This window comes from Macrobrachium rosenbergii, chromosome 8 (genome assembly GCF_040412425.1).
Source record: "Macrobrachium rosenbergii isolate ZJJX-2024 chromosome 8, ASM4041242v1, whole genome shotgun sequence".
In the NCBI taxonomy this organism is placed as follows: Eukaryota; Metazoa; Arthropoda; class Malacostraca; order Decapoda; family Palaemonidae; genus Macrobrachium; species Macrobrachium rosenbergii.
Genome location: NC_089748.1, coordinates 35,363,925 through 35,377,066, shown reverse-complemented (window position 1 = coordinate 35,377,066; position 13,142 = coordinate 35,363,925). Strand labels below are relative to the sequence as shown.

The 13,142-nt window shown below is 38.5% G+C and overlaps 1 protein-coding gene across 5 annotated transcripts in view; it reads right to left on the bottom strand.

The window, feature by feature from the left end:
* The window catches only part of LOC136840698 (transmembrane protein 248-like), a 44,235-nt gene that overhangs the window by 20,690 nt on the left and 10,403 nt on the right, over positions 1 to 13,142 (bottom strand). The window contains exons 2-4 of one of the 5 annotated variants that reach the window (XM_067107488.1): positions 9,180 to 9,308; positions 9,008 to 9,098; positions 675 to 847 (exon numbers count right to left, since the gene is read on the bottom strand). In XM_067107488.1, coding sequence (XP_066963589.1) covers positions 675 to 809 — 135 coding nt within the window. In that variant the 5' untranslated portion in view covers positions 810 to 847; positions 9,008 to 9,098; positions 9,180 to 9,308. Of the gene's footprint in view, positions 1 to 674; positions 848 to 5,744; positions 6,057 to 7,899; positions 7,920 to 9,007; positions 9,099 to 9,179; positions 9,309 to 13,142 lie in introns of those variants that run through there. The other 4 variants (XM_067107489.1, XM_067107491.1, XM_067107487.1 and 1 more) reach the window with 4 other exon arrangements.

Here is a 13,142-nt window from a genome sequence, read left to right as displayed (position 1 = left end):
CAGTATATACAGATCTAACAATCTTGTCATCTGACCGCGTATACTCATATCCTGTCAAATATACCAAGATATCCTACCCTCGGCGCTCCCTGTCTTTTCATGACCAGATTGGAGCTAAGTTTGCCAATAACCTGGTGAATTCATACTACATATCATCTGCCTCTCCCAGCAGATATTTTGATTATGCAAATGGAAGAACTGCTTGGCATGGTAAATGATACTAACTGGAACTCTGCATGTCAAGCACTGCTCTCATTTAATATCAAATATCTCTTGGTGTGCCAACATCCCAAAGTAAGTTAAATCATTCTCTTGCCTCCATCAGGTTTTTGTTATGTTTGCTCTTCTCTGTTCAATAGACACTTGGCCTGTTAAAAGACATCCCCCACAAAGGCTAAACATCCTTCACCATGTCTAACACATCAAGTCTATCTGCTCTTGTTTCACTACCTAGGCTAACAGGGCCACTTTAAATTTCTTGTATCAGAATGCATAGAGCTGCATACTCTGAATCAAAACATATGGCTATTCAATGCAATAGTTTATATGTGTACGAACAACAAAATTCACGGTAAAAATTTTCTTTTGTTGCAAATTTTTCTGGTATACGTATATGAACAAACAGGTTAGACAATCCATTCTTAACTTCTGAAATAAACAAAACTTTTTCTCACCTTTATATCTGGATTTAATATCTCTGATCTATGGCTCTGAAGATATATTAAAACAAATAGTAATGCCAGCACAAAGCCTAAAATGGAGACCAAGAAAACGGCCATAGGCGGCTTACTGCTGGAAGTCAAACACATGGTAAAATCTTACAGGTACGGTAGTAATGGCTTGAAACCTGGAAATATAATTAAGAAATGTGTATCAGTTGAAATACCTGTTATGGCACTTTTAATAATCTTGACATCAACCATAACTGTATTACTATGTGGAAAGAAAATAGGAAATAAAAGGAAAAAAAAAAAAAAAGAGTCATTTATAAGAGTTGGATTATAAAAATCATGATATTCTTATACTTACTATTTAGCATAACCTAAGACAAAGATTTTATAATATACAAAATACTGTACATTTTTTTCAAAATTGATCTTTTCAGTACAAACCCATCTCTTTACAACTGCCTCCAAGTGTGTCTGCTAATTTTTCTGATATACTCAAAAGAAGAATCTAGCTGGCTGTCTGCACAACTGGATTCCCAAGTCTCTCTACTGGCAGAAAATGGTTATATATAGTGTTGTCTGGGCAGTCTGCAAGTTCTGTTTAGTAATAGGTTTATAGTGAAAGAAAAATATTTGCTTTGGGCACTAAAAACCCATCACTTTACACCTGCCTGAACTTCTATTTCCGCAAAAGGAGAACTTCAGTTTGAACATCGATATGAAAATCAATGCTCAGGACCTTGGAGCCTACAAACTACTGAATGTCTTGGTCTGAAGGCCTCAAATTCTAAGGGTCAGGAAATGGGTTAGTACCTTATTACTAACACCAAAAAAGGACTAAGTCAGTACTGGCCAAAAGCACTCACTCTTCATCTGCGGCATGAAAGTGAGTACCCTGGGTGATTTTGCTGTGCGATGAGTAAACGAGATTAGGAGGAAAGGAAGTCATCGTCACAAACATCTTTCCATTTCAAAGGGAGTAAAAAATTGGCCCACAGATGAAAGAGGGACAACTGAGAACAAGTCAAAAGATTTATGAACCAGGCTCTTCATTAAAAATATAAAAAGAAATTTTGGAGCCTCCATGAAGCAAAACTGATGATAGAAGATATGTCTACATTCCATCAAAGGCCAGAGATGTAGACAGAGCCCTAATTTCATGACCCCTGACCTTTTGAGTTCAATGATGAGAAATCAGGAGCATTATCATTAGCTTTCAAGATGAAATGACATATCCAGAACGAAATTAGTATTTTTAAACAGTTCTGTCAAACTCAAACTGGTGGACAAATACATTTAGTTCTCTCCTTACAAAAAGTTTTTATCTTACAAGGATAACTCCTCATGGCTCTATGTAGTAAAAAAAAGCTATCTTCCTCGTTGTTAAACTGAAAAGGCGAGGATGAATTAACAATAAGGGTGCGGGACAAGGCTGAAAGCTGTCTACACCTCTGCCACAAAATCAGTTTCATAGGACAGGCCAATACTTATCCAGTTCTTTGCATGAAAAACCTCACAAGACAGAGTTGAGGACAAATTTATTAAGAAGGCTGTCTTCACGGCAAGATCCTCTACAGAAGCACCACCCAGGTGTTCATATATTGAACTGGATGGGTGTTTTAGAACTGTGGCAAGTCAATACAAGACAGGAAAGGTAGAGTCCTGAGTGTGGCTTCTGCTTTCAAGAAGCTGGCAAATGTTACAAAGCTCACTGGAAGAGCTTTTAAATACCTCCAAGAGGGCAGGGTCCATGCACGAAGACTGAGGAGCCTGTGGTTTTGGTACGTCCAAAAGTGAGGCTGAAAGAGGAACTTCCCCTAGTATGGAAGAGTTCTTGGGATGTCCAACTTTTGTGCAAGAGGGTCCAGGAACCAGATTTGCTAGGGCCAAAGTGGAACTATGAGGAGCCTGGGAAATGAAGGTTATGTTCCAGCAAGCACTTTAAAACAAAAACAATGCTACAGTAATCATCTCCCTTGGCCATATTTCAATAATATTTACTGTTCTTGATGAACACTGACTCACAGCAGTGTCCTATCCCCAAGTCAAGGTGCTAATAGAAAATTAAGGCAGGATACATCTCTTTAAAAATCAAAATTTCTGTGCTTGCAAATCAAAATTTCTGTTCTTGCAAATCAAATTACAGTACGAAGAGTGTACTTGTACTTTGCTGGTCTGATCCTCATTTGTAGAAATGACATACAATAGTGTCAACCAGAGAAGCAATAAGCAACTGTCAAATAATCAATTTCTAAATCCAGGACCTAAAAATAACAGTATAATAGAAATCAAACCTAGACACAGTTCTTGTTCAGCCATGTGATTTGATGTGGATGGCTTACATCATGAATCAACAATGCAATCATCCCAAGAAAGTACACCCAAGTGGTTTTATCCAACAATGATCACCTCAAAAATGCACTGACTGCAAGTTAACTTAGGCTAGCCTAGGCTATGTTTCATGTGTCTAGGGGAAAAAATGATGTTGGCAAATACTACAAATGTTGGTTGCTTTTTAGTCCATAATATGGTACAATAAAACAATGTTTTCTACTATGTAAAATATTTTGCATATGCTTACTATTCAAGTTTGCAAATTTTGTTTCTTTTGTATTATTTCTTTCTGAAGAAAGTCATCCACCACAATATTTTGAACTGTCCTTCTTCTCCAAGACTTCTCTAGACGTATGCCATGATAACAGAGGATAGCTGCAAGAGCTCATGGTGACATCACTTTCTGAACTGACCAACCAACATTTCACTTCAGATTTTCAGGACTCATTCCCTAAATGCATTAGTGGTAACTCATTCCTTGATCTTGCTGTTTTTTGCTTTTGTTCCTCAGTCTCCTAAATATGCCTAATATAAAAATTATACTCATATTTATTGCAAAATATACTGTTACCAAGATATTTTCTAAACAATGTTGTTATCCATTTGGACATTTTCCGTTCTGATGTTAATGTGAGTGGGGCTCCTGAAAAAATTTTGTTTGTCCCAGTATATTATAGGTCAGGATGGCTAGTGCATTTGGAACATCTTTTGTTATTTTCATCTGGAAATGTGGGTATGCAAACAAAGCTGAAGCCTAATTGGTTCTTTTATGGAATTCAGGTGTTGCTTGAAAACTCTAGCTGGCCCTGACAGCTACTAATCTCCTTAAGGTGAGATGCCACCATCCAAAAGGTGGGCAGAAATCCAGTTTCGATAACAGAGGCTTCAGCTCTTAGTTGTGGTTCCTTTGCTACAGACATTAACTCTAGTTTAAAGATAGTGTACTGGAACCTTTTACTGTACAGCCTACAATTATGGGGGGCCAAAACAGGAAACCATGGTTCATGGTTTTTGGGTGGGGGAGAATATAAAAGAGTGAAATGACAAGGGTGTGTCCTAACTTCCCAGTAATACTTCTGCAAGTTCCGACTAAAATTAGGAAAAGCTTTATTGAAAGTTTTTAAAGTGGCATCACACATTAGGTAAATGAGGACCTGGTAGACTAGGTTATTAGTGAGGGGTCCAGGGGGGTTAAGCCCCCTCCACCAAGGTAAGGACTCGTCACCTTATTACAGTATTAATGTTAATTTACTATGCTTAGGTTAGGTTAGGTGGGGGAGGGATTCAGTGTCAGGTAAGGACTCGGCACACTACATCAGGTTAGGTTAAATTTATCCTTACATTTCATTCATTTTGTGTTGTCCACCACCCAAATACCTCACTTTCCCACTACACTAACCCCCTACCTATAGGATATAAGGAGGGGTCCACCATGGTATCTCCAAAACTAATCATTTGTTAAAGAAATGAACGTCTGAACCGTTCAAAGTACACACTACAGCATGAGAAGGTAAACTGAAGACTACTACCGCAGCCTGGTTCCCACGAGTTGCCAACCGGAATATTTATAGCTTTCTGTCTATGTTTTTGTTTATTTTTATGTCTTTTGTTTATGTTTATGATCTTTAGAATCTTTTGTTTACCGGTATGTTTTTACTTTCATCCCCAAGGGGCTGGTACTACACACTGTGCTCATTTGTACATAAACTATTAGTTAACGAACCAGGGGGCGCGTTAGTATTCTTCAGTTTTACCTCCGAAACATTCAAAGCACACATTAAAACATTAGAATATTAAATCTTTAACTTAGAATGCAAATATGGTTTAAAGAAAACTCTTACCACCTAATATATCATCACAGCCTAGGCTAAAATTGTTGCACAGGCTTAGGCTATCAAGAAATCAATTTGCCATGTTATTAGCCCTGGTCTACATAAAATGGCTTGGGCAGTAAGTAGAGTAGGGAGACAGGGTTAGGTGTTAGTAATTTTGCCTTCTAAATTAAGTTCCGCTGGTCTGTATCGGATATTTAGCATTAATTGGGGGGTTGGGAGGGGGGGCAAAGCAACCCCCCTGCCAGAACAGGACACGGAGCCCTAGGTCAGGTTAGGGTGATAAGTATACTGGTTAGGTCAGGGCACGACATCCTACTAAATGTTAGGTTACTTTGGGGTTACAGGGAGGCAAGGGTGCCCCCCAAAGCCAGGTCAGGGCATGGCACCCTAAGTCAGGTTAGAATGATAAGTACTAGTTTAGTTAGGTCAGGGAACGACACCCTACTAAATGCTAGGTTACTTGGGGGGTATAAGGGGGAAAGGCACCCCACCAAGCCAGGTCAGGGCACGACACCCTACTAAATGTCAGGTTACTTGAGGGGTCCAAAGGGGCACGGCCTGCCATGCCCAGGTCAGGGCACAGCACCCCGAGTCAGGTTATGATAATAAGTACTGGTTAGTTCAGGGCATGACACCCTATTAAATATTAGGTTATTGGGGGGGGTCAAAATAGGGCAAGCCCACCCCCCCCAAAGCCAGGTCAGGGCACTGCAATGTAACTCAGGTCAGAAGGGTATGGTCTGGTTACGTCAGAATAAAGCATTCAAGGTTAAGCTACGGGCAGGCTTGCCTGGCCTACCCAACTCACAGTCTACGAACCAACAATAATAATAATAACAATAATAATAATAACACATTTTACATCATCTCAAGGGCATATAAATAGAATTTACAAAGTAGAGATAACCTGATAATAATGAGAAATAATAATCGGCAATATCCACACACTCGCTGAAGAATATATATAAAAAATAATATAGATAGCTTATCTATCACTATTCTAAGAGTCCCTGGGCTACGTCACACCACAATTCAAGCACCCGGGGGAAGAAACACCGGCGTCTTCGCCTTACCAGGGGTCAAATTCTAAAACTACGAAGTTCCCTTAGCACAGAGACGGGTGACAGAAGTAAACTTTGCAGACGTGTCGTCTGTCTTCGAGATGTCAGAGGGTTGCCTTTGCAACGGCCCATCCCGATCTGGGTGTCTGATAAGGGACACGTCCCGTCGTCAAGCTCATTTGAAGTTTTTCGTTTCTTGTTCTGCTTTTATTTCAGCCATAATCTTGTTTTTGGTCTGTTTTTTAAACAAGAAAAACTAAATAACTTCATGTTTACTTGGAAGCTACGGCAGTTCTGATTATAATTATTACAGACGGCCATCACGATCTGGTGTCTGATCAGGGACACGTCCCGTCATCAAGCTCGTTTTAGGTTTTTCCGTTTTCTTGTCCTACTTTTATTTCAGCCATAATCTTGTTTTAAGCTATATTTTATTCAAGACACCCAAAATAGTTTCGTGTTTACTTAACAGCTACAGCAGTTCTGATTAGAGTTATTACAGATGGTACGCTGGGATACGACGGACCCAGTCACAAGTAGATGATGATTTTCTTTTTATTATTTAACAATGCAGCCAATAATACACATTTGATACGTTACATTAAATGCTGATATGCTTTCAGAATCTGCTGCAGACTCATGCCTACGAGTTTTATTATCACACGCATTCTAAACAGTTCAAGAAATGTCAACAAAATAGGAGTTCGAGATGAAATATACGAATAAAATGTCATTAATTCCCTAAGCCACGGGAATGTGATTCATTTTTTCAATATCTGCAAAAACAGTACGCCATTCTGAGACTATCTGGTCCCCCCGAATCTCCTGAAATTCTGGGACTTTATTATGGGATAATAAATCCAGTAACAGGCCTCTGCCAGTACATGCACTGAGGAGGATTATAAGACCAGCAAATCCCCTCAAGAGCAAACCTCCTTTGTAGAGCTACCAAGTCAGCAGATCTCCCTTGGAAAAACATTACGAAGTCAGCAGATCCCTTTGGGAGGAATTTTGAGACAAAAGAGAGACAACATGACGTTTTCGGGAAAAAGCCATGATACCACTGTTCGAAGGATCGAACAATGGTATCACGCCATGCTTTTTAAAATGTATACAATCTCTCAACTGAAAAAAAAATGAACTACACTGGATTTCCCAATAATAATGAACGTATAGGAAAAACAGCTTCGTGAAATCTTGACTAAAAGGCCACGAAAAAACAAGTAAAAAATGCGCCAAAGTTTCTTCGACGCAATCGAGTGGTCTCAGTATAATGCTGTATGAGCCATGGCCCATGAAACTTTAACCATGGCCCGGTGGTGGCCTGGCCTATATCTTTGCCAGAAGCACGATTATGGCTAACTCTAACCTTAAAATAAAAACTGCTGAGGCTAGAGGGCTGCAATTTGGTATCTTTGATGACTGGAGGGTGGATGATCAACATACCAATTTGCAGCCCTCTAGACTCAGTAGTTTTTGGACAAACAAAGCCAGCACAATTAAATAGTTTTCTTTTCAGAAAACTACCATCATGGAAAAAACAAAAATGTCCGAATGTTTTGGAATGGGAAGACTAACTCCGACAACTTTCTCCCCGCCATCTTTTCCTCGTAGAAACTTCAGGAAAACCGGGTAAAATGTTCCGTGGTTTAACGAAGATTCTATTAGGCCTCTTTGGGCGATCCCGGCATACTGAGTGAGTGTTGGAAGGAGACTGGGTATATAAGTTGACAAGAAAACTGTATATCTGGTTTCTGTGGACGTTTTTGAAGCCTAAGACTAAGAGTCTGGAATTAATTGTTTGATTAAAAAGTATCAGTAAGCACTTGCAATTAATCATGCATACTTAGGAAACAATGTTGAAAAAACACACACGTACTCTCTCTCTCTCTACATACATGTATATACATATATAAACACATAAGATACACATAGAGATATATACATACACAAATACAATACTTTCACTTTTCAAATGAGGAAAACGAAGGATTTCCTTACCGAATACACAATCCTCCTCCTCCTCTTCTTCCATCTCCCCTCAAGAGGACGAGACAACTAAAATCAATCTCTTTAACCTCTCCTTCGCACTGATCTTTCCCGCTCGTCGTCTGTAGTACTATAACGGCATTCCCTTGTACCATACAACTGTAAAATATTCTATCAGGTTTCTAAATTCTCACGGTAAATAAATTATCGAGGGAAAGGAAAGCAGAGGAGGATAAATCGTGTTATATCAAAGGGGAAAGAGCGACTGCTTCTGCAATTGTTTACGTATGCTGGCGCGGAGGATTTCCCGCTCGACTTTTCCTCGTGCGCGGAGAGAATCAAGGCCTGTTCCTTGTGACTGTTCTGCGGATTAGAAGTGATTTGGAACGTGCGTGAGAGATACTTTTCTCTCTCTCTCTCTCTCTCTCTCTCTCTCTCTCTCTCTCTCTCTCTCTCTCTGATCTTTTTTTTTTTTATTTAGACCTTGATCATTTATCTCCTTTTTGTTAACGTTGCTCAGTTCAAGTGCTGGTGATTTGTGAGCATTTGTGCAAGAACTGGCTTCATGATTCACAAAAGAATGGTCATTGTGGGTTGCGAAATCGTAAGGAAAAAATGGCTATCTTGCCGGAATTTGTGAAGCAATAGTTGTCCCAAAATGGCCTAGAAATTGGTGGTGATTTATGGTGGTGATGTGTATAAATCAGCTGAAATTGCCGGTGTAACATTCTGACGAAAATGCAGAGAATTGAGTCTTGTGTACCAATTCGAAAACGGTGTAATTCAATGATCTTTCCCACCCAAAATTTTGGAAAATGGGCGTCACAATAACAAAAAAGGTGAAAATTTTAGCATCTTACATTTCCTTCAGAAAACTTCGTTGTGTCAAAGATTTTTGGAGACAAAAACTCCTTGGGTGTTTACAAAAACCTTGAGAAATAAGTTTGAGTAAAAAGTTGTAAGCCTCATCTGAAAATTCATACCTGAAATGAGCTTCCTTGTGACGTAAATAAATTTGTGTGTGTGTGTATGTGTGTGTGTGTGTGTGTGTGCAGAAACGCCTTAGGGTAAAAAAAAGAACCTTATTCAGACACCTGAAAAGTACTATGAACAGACATACCATCTCAGATGCTATGGGATTTTCCCTTTAAATGGTGAGATATCTCCGGAACCTGGAGTGGTCAGGATTCTTCGTGATTATCGAGTCACATCTGTAATGAAAATTCCAGTTAACATTTGGGTATAAATCAATTTCTGGTAACAGTGATTAAATATTAAGGTGTTTCACTTACCTCTCCGTTGAGGTGACAGTTAGAAGACAGCGACAACATTAAAAATATTAATAGTGAAGTAGGCATTCTTATCTGATGTCACTGTCCAGCCTGTGTTTTCTACAGTACATACCGAGTCTTCCACAAAGTCTGAAAAATCAAATACAAATTCAAACAGGAAAGCAATGCCTCGTAATTCTTGAATGGAACGACACACCTCTCATAAAGCATTCAATACTTATGAAAACATTCTTCTTCTTTCCAGCTTGTTCCCATTTTTATATGGGGTTACAGGATTGGAATTGGAACTGAAATATAAAATTTAGGCCAAAGGCCAAGAACTGGGACCTGAGAGTTTATTCAGCGCTGAAATGAATGTTGAAATAGTTGCGTAAAGAAAAAAGCATATGAGCAGAGGTTCAGTCAAAGGAATGAAAGGGGTTGCAGCTAGGGGACGAAGGGACGCTGCAAAGAACCTTAAGTGGTGCCAACAGTGCAGCCTCACGGCCCTACGGGGAACTTTACAGAAGTGCGGAAAGCAACGTTCAGTTTCATAAACATAGTCTCAAAAATTCTTTACACTTTTATCTTCTTAATCATCAGGTGAAATGACGTCCAAAAGGCCCCAGAGAGGTTCGGCACCATCTCCGGCTGCAAGAAGAGTTTTGGTGAGTAAACAACGTCAGCTGAAATGTTTTTGCCCGGGAAAGAGATAGACCTACTTTTGAAGTTTCATCTACAGACTCACTTTACTTGTTTTAGTATATATCACCATAACTAGGCAGCTCAAAAGAATATTAGCCACCATTCATGAATTATCTGTTGCTTACCATATGTAAAGGACTGAAAGGCTGAGAAATAATAATATACAAGAGCGAGATGCCAAAAATAAAAATGGCAAAATTTTAGAGCAATTTGTATTTTCCTGAACATACAAACCTGAAGTTCTTTACAAAGGATTTAGCTTCATAACTAAAGATCGAAGGTTTACATTTGTGTAGGAACAAAAAGCAATTACATGTAAAGATGATGAACATAAGAATTTTGAAATGAAAATTAAGTATACCTTAGTTTTACCAGACCACTGAGCTGATTACCAGCTCTCCTAGGGCTGGCCCGAAGGATTAGACTTATTTTACGTGGCTAAAAACCAATTGGTTACTTAGCAACGGGACCTACAGCTTATTGTGGAATCCGAACCACATTATGGCGAGAAATGAATTTCTGTCACCAGAAATTAATTCCTCTAACTCTTCATCAGCCGGCCGGAGACTCGAACTCGGGCTAGCTTGAAATGGCTTGCTCATGAGATTACAGGGATGGGGGGGAGGGGTAACAAGACGTATATTTTAGAAGTCTTGCTTCCAGTACACCAGTGAAAGATGGGGCTTTTGTAGTGTATGACGCAAATGACGATGTGCAAGTTATATGCACAGGGGGATCCGGAAAAATTCGCCGGTTCGAGGATGCTTAAATAGCAGGGGCTGTTGTCTTATTTTTATAGGGGCTGTATCTACTTCAGTGATTACTGTTGTCGAAAACAAAATGTTATTTTGCTAACACTTTCTGTAACTTCATGAGACTGGCGTTCATCAATTTCCTCAAGGTGTCTCCTAAATGAAGAGATAATTTATTAACTTCATGAGACTGGCGTTCATCAATTTCTTCAAATAAGAGATAATTTCTTCATGAGAAGAGATAATTTGTAGTGAAGAGATAAGTTGTAATTCCCTGATCATTATAGCATGGGTATCAACACTGAGTCCTTTTTACAATATTTCTAACAATGATCCTATTATAAATGAACATGTAATTATATTGCTTTAAAAGCTCTTGTTCCTGTCAGATAACGTATGCCGTTCTGACTCAAAGATACCTATTATCTCCATCCGTGACCATGGAAATCATATCAAATTGATGGTATTACATTCATCCCGACTTGAAACAGATTGGTATTCCATATTCGCTACATGAACAACAGAACTTTAAAAATAGGTAAAATGATAAATATATATCGACAGCCTTTCCATATTTACAATACCTTAGGGGACTGGCTATCATATTTGCTTGTAGGATGTTACATTATTTATAAGAGGTTACACTTACTTTTTCAGTATTTTTGTATGTACTGGTATGTATGTGTGTATGTATATAATTATATATATATATATATATATATATATATATATATATATATATATATATATATATATATACTTTGGTTAACGACATCAATTCTTTATCATTACAGATGATGGCGATTGGTTCCATATAGTTTTTGGTTTCAGCTATAAATATGGTATGTATATTTTTTTCTTGTCTCTGCTCTTCGATCTTTTTGTGATTATTCATTAATTTTCCTTTACCTGTTGTCATATCTATCCATAATATAAAACAACTTCAATTACATTATATATATACATATATATATATATATATGTATGTATTATATATATACATATACATATAACTGAATCACGAAAATATGGAACGTGATGAATATATAAATAAAGATAAAATCCACGAAAGAAACGGAAACACTGGAGTGCTGCGAGGCCTTTCGACGCCAGGTCTGCTAGGTAAAGGACCTAGCGTCGAAAGGCCTCGCAGCACTCCAGTGTTTCCGTTTCCTTCGTGGATTTTAGCTTTATTTATATATGTGTATGTGTATATTATATATACCTTAAAAAGGCCCACATTATACTGTATCAGCTGAAGCCTTGAACTCACAGTACTGCTTACATTGGCAGCATTCTTCATAATCAACAGACAACTGCATTGTTGAAAACTGACATATAAAAAATAACCAAAATGTGACCTGATGAAAAGTTAACCATTACTACATTGCAAATTTCTAAGGCATCTAAAAAATCGCAAAACAAAATGTACATAACTGAGCTAAGCAACTAAGCCTAATTAAGCCTAAATGAACAAAACGAGAAAAGGACCACGGGGCATAAACCTGGAGGGTTTCACACAGTTCAAAACCACTCTTGGGCACTGCCCAGATACTTGCCTAGTTATTAACCAGGCGAGTCAGACTGTAGGGTATTAAAACAAGGTTGCATAACTCAAATGAAAAACACTATCTTATCTGCCATTACCCTAAATACATGGAAATTCATTGCCCAGACACTTGCCTGGTTATTAACCAGGCAATTCAGACTGTAGGGTATTGAAACAAGGTTGCATAACTCAAATTAAAAACACTATCTTATCTGCCATTATCCTAAAGTACATGGATATTCCTGCTACCTTATTTAAGATAAAGGAGATAAGAAAGGGAGAGAGGAAAGCATAGGCAACATAGATATGTGGTTGCTACCTGGCTTAACATGAAGAGATTGGGATACTGTATCATATGGGGGTAGGATACCCACCATTTGGAGGGTTTGTTTACTGAACGCACTCTTTATGAATTGTCATTAATTGCACTTTGAACACTTAGAATGGAATGGAATACAGTGTTTAGGCCAAAGGCCAACCACTGGGACCTATGAAGTTATTCAGCGCTGAAACGGAAACTGACAGTAAAGGGTTTGAAATGTGTAGCAGGAGGAAAACCTCAAAGCAGTTGCACTATGAAATAATTGTTAGGAGAGGGTGGACAGCAAGATAATGTGAATGGAGGTACAGTAAAAGGAATGAAAGGGGTTGTTGCAGCTAGGGGCCGAAGGGAGGCTGCAAAGAACCTTTAGGCATGCCTACAGTGCACCCCGTGAGGTTCACTGACGGCACTAACCCCCAACGGGAATTTCAACACTTGATTCAACTGATTTGTTACTTAAGAGTCAAACATTTAACCTCATGATTGGTTTTTGTTTTATTAAGTGTATGAAAAGTCAGACTCGGAATGTCACTATAGCGGTATATGAAAGCTGTCTAGTTTTAGAAATTAATCTATTGGTGTTATCTACAATTCTAGTACGATTTTTTGTGAGTCAAGCAAGTGCATTGTCCATATCCAGTGATAGTTTACAGATA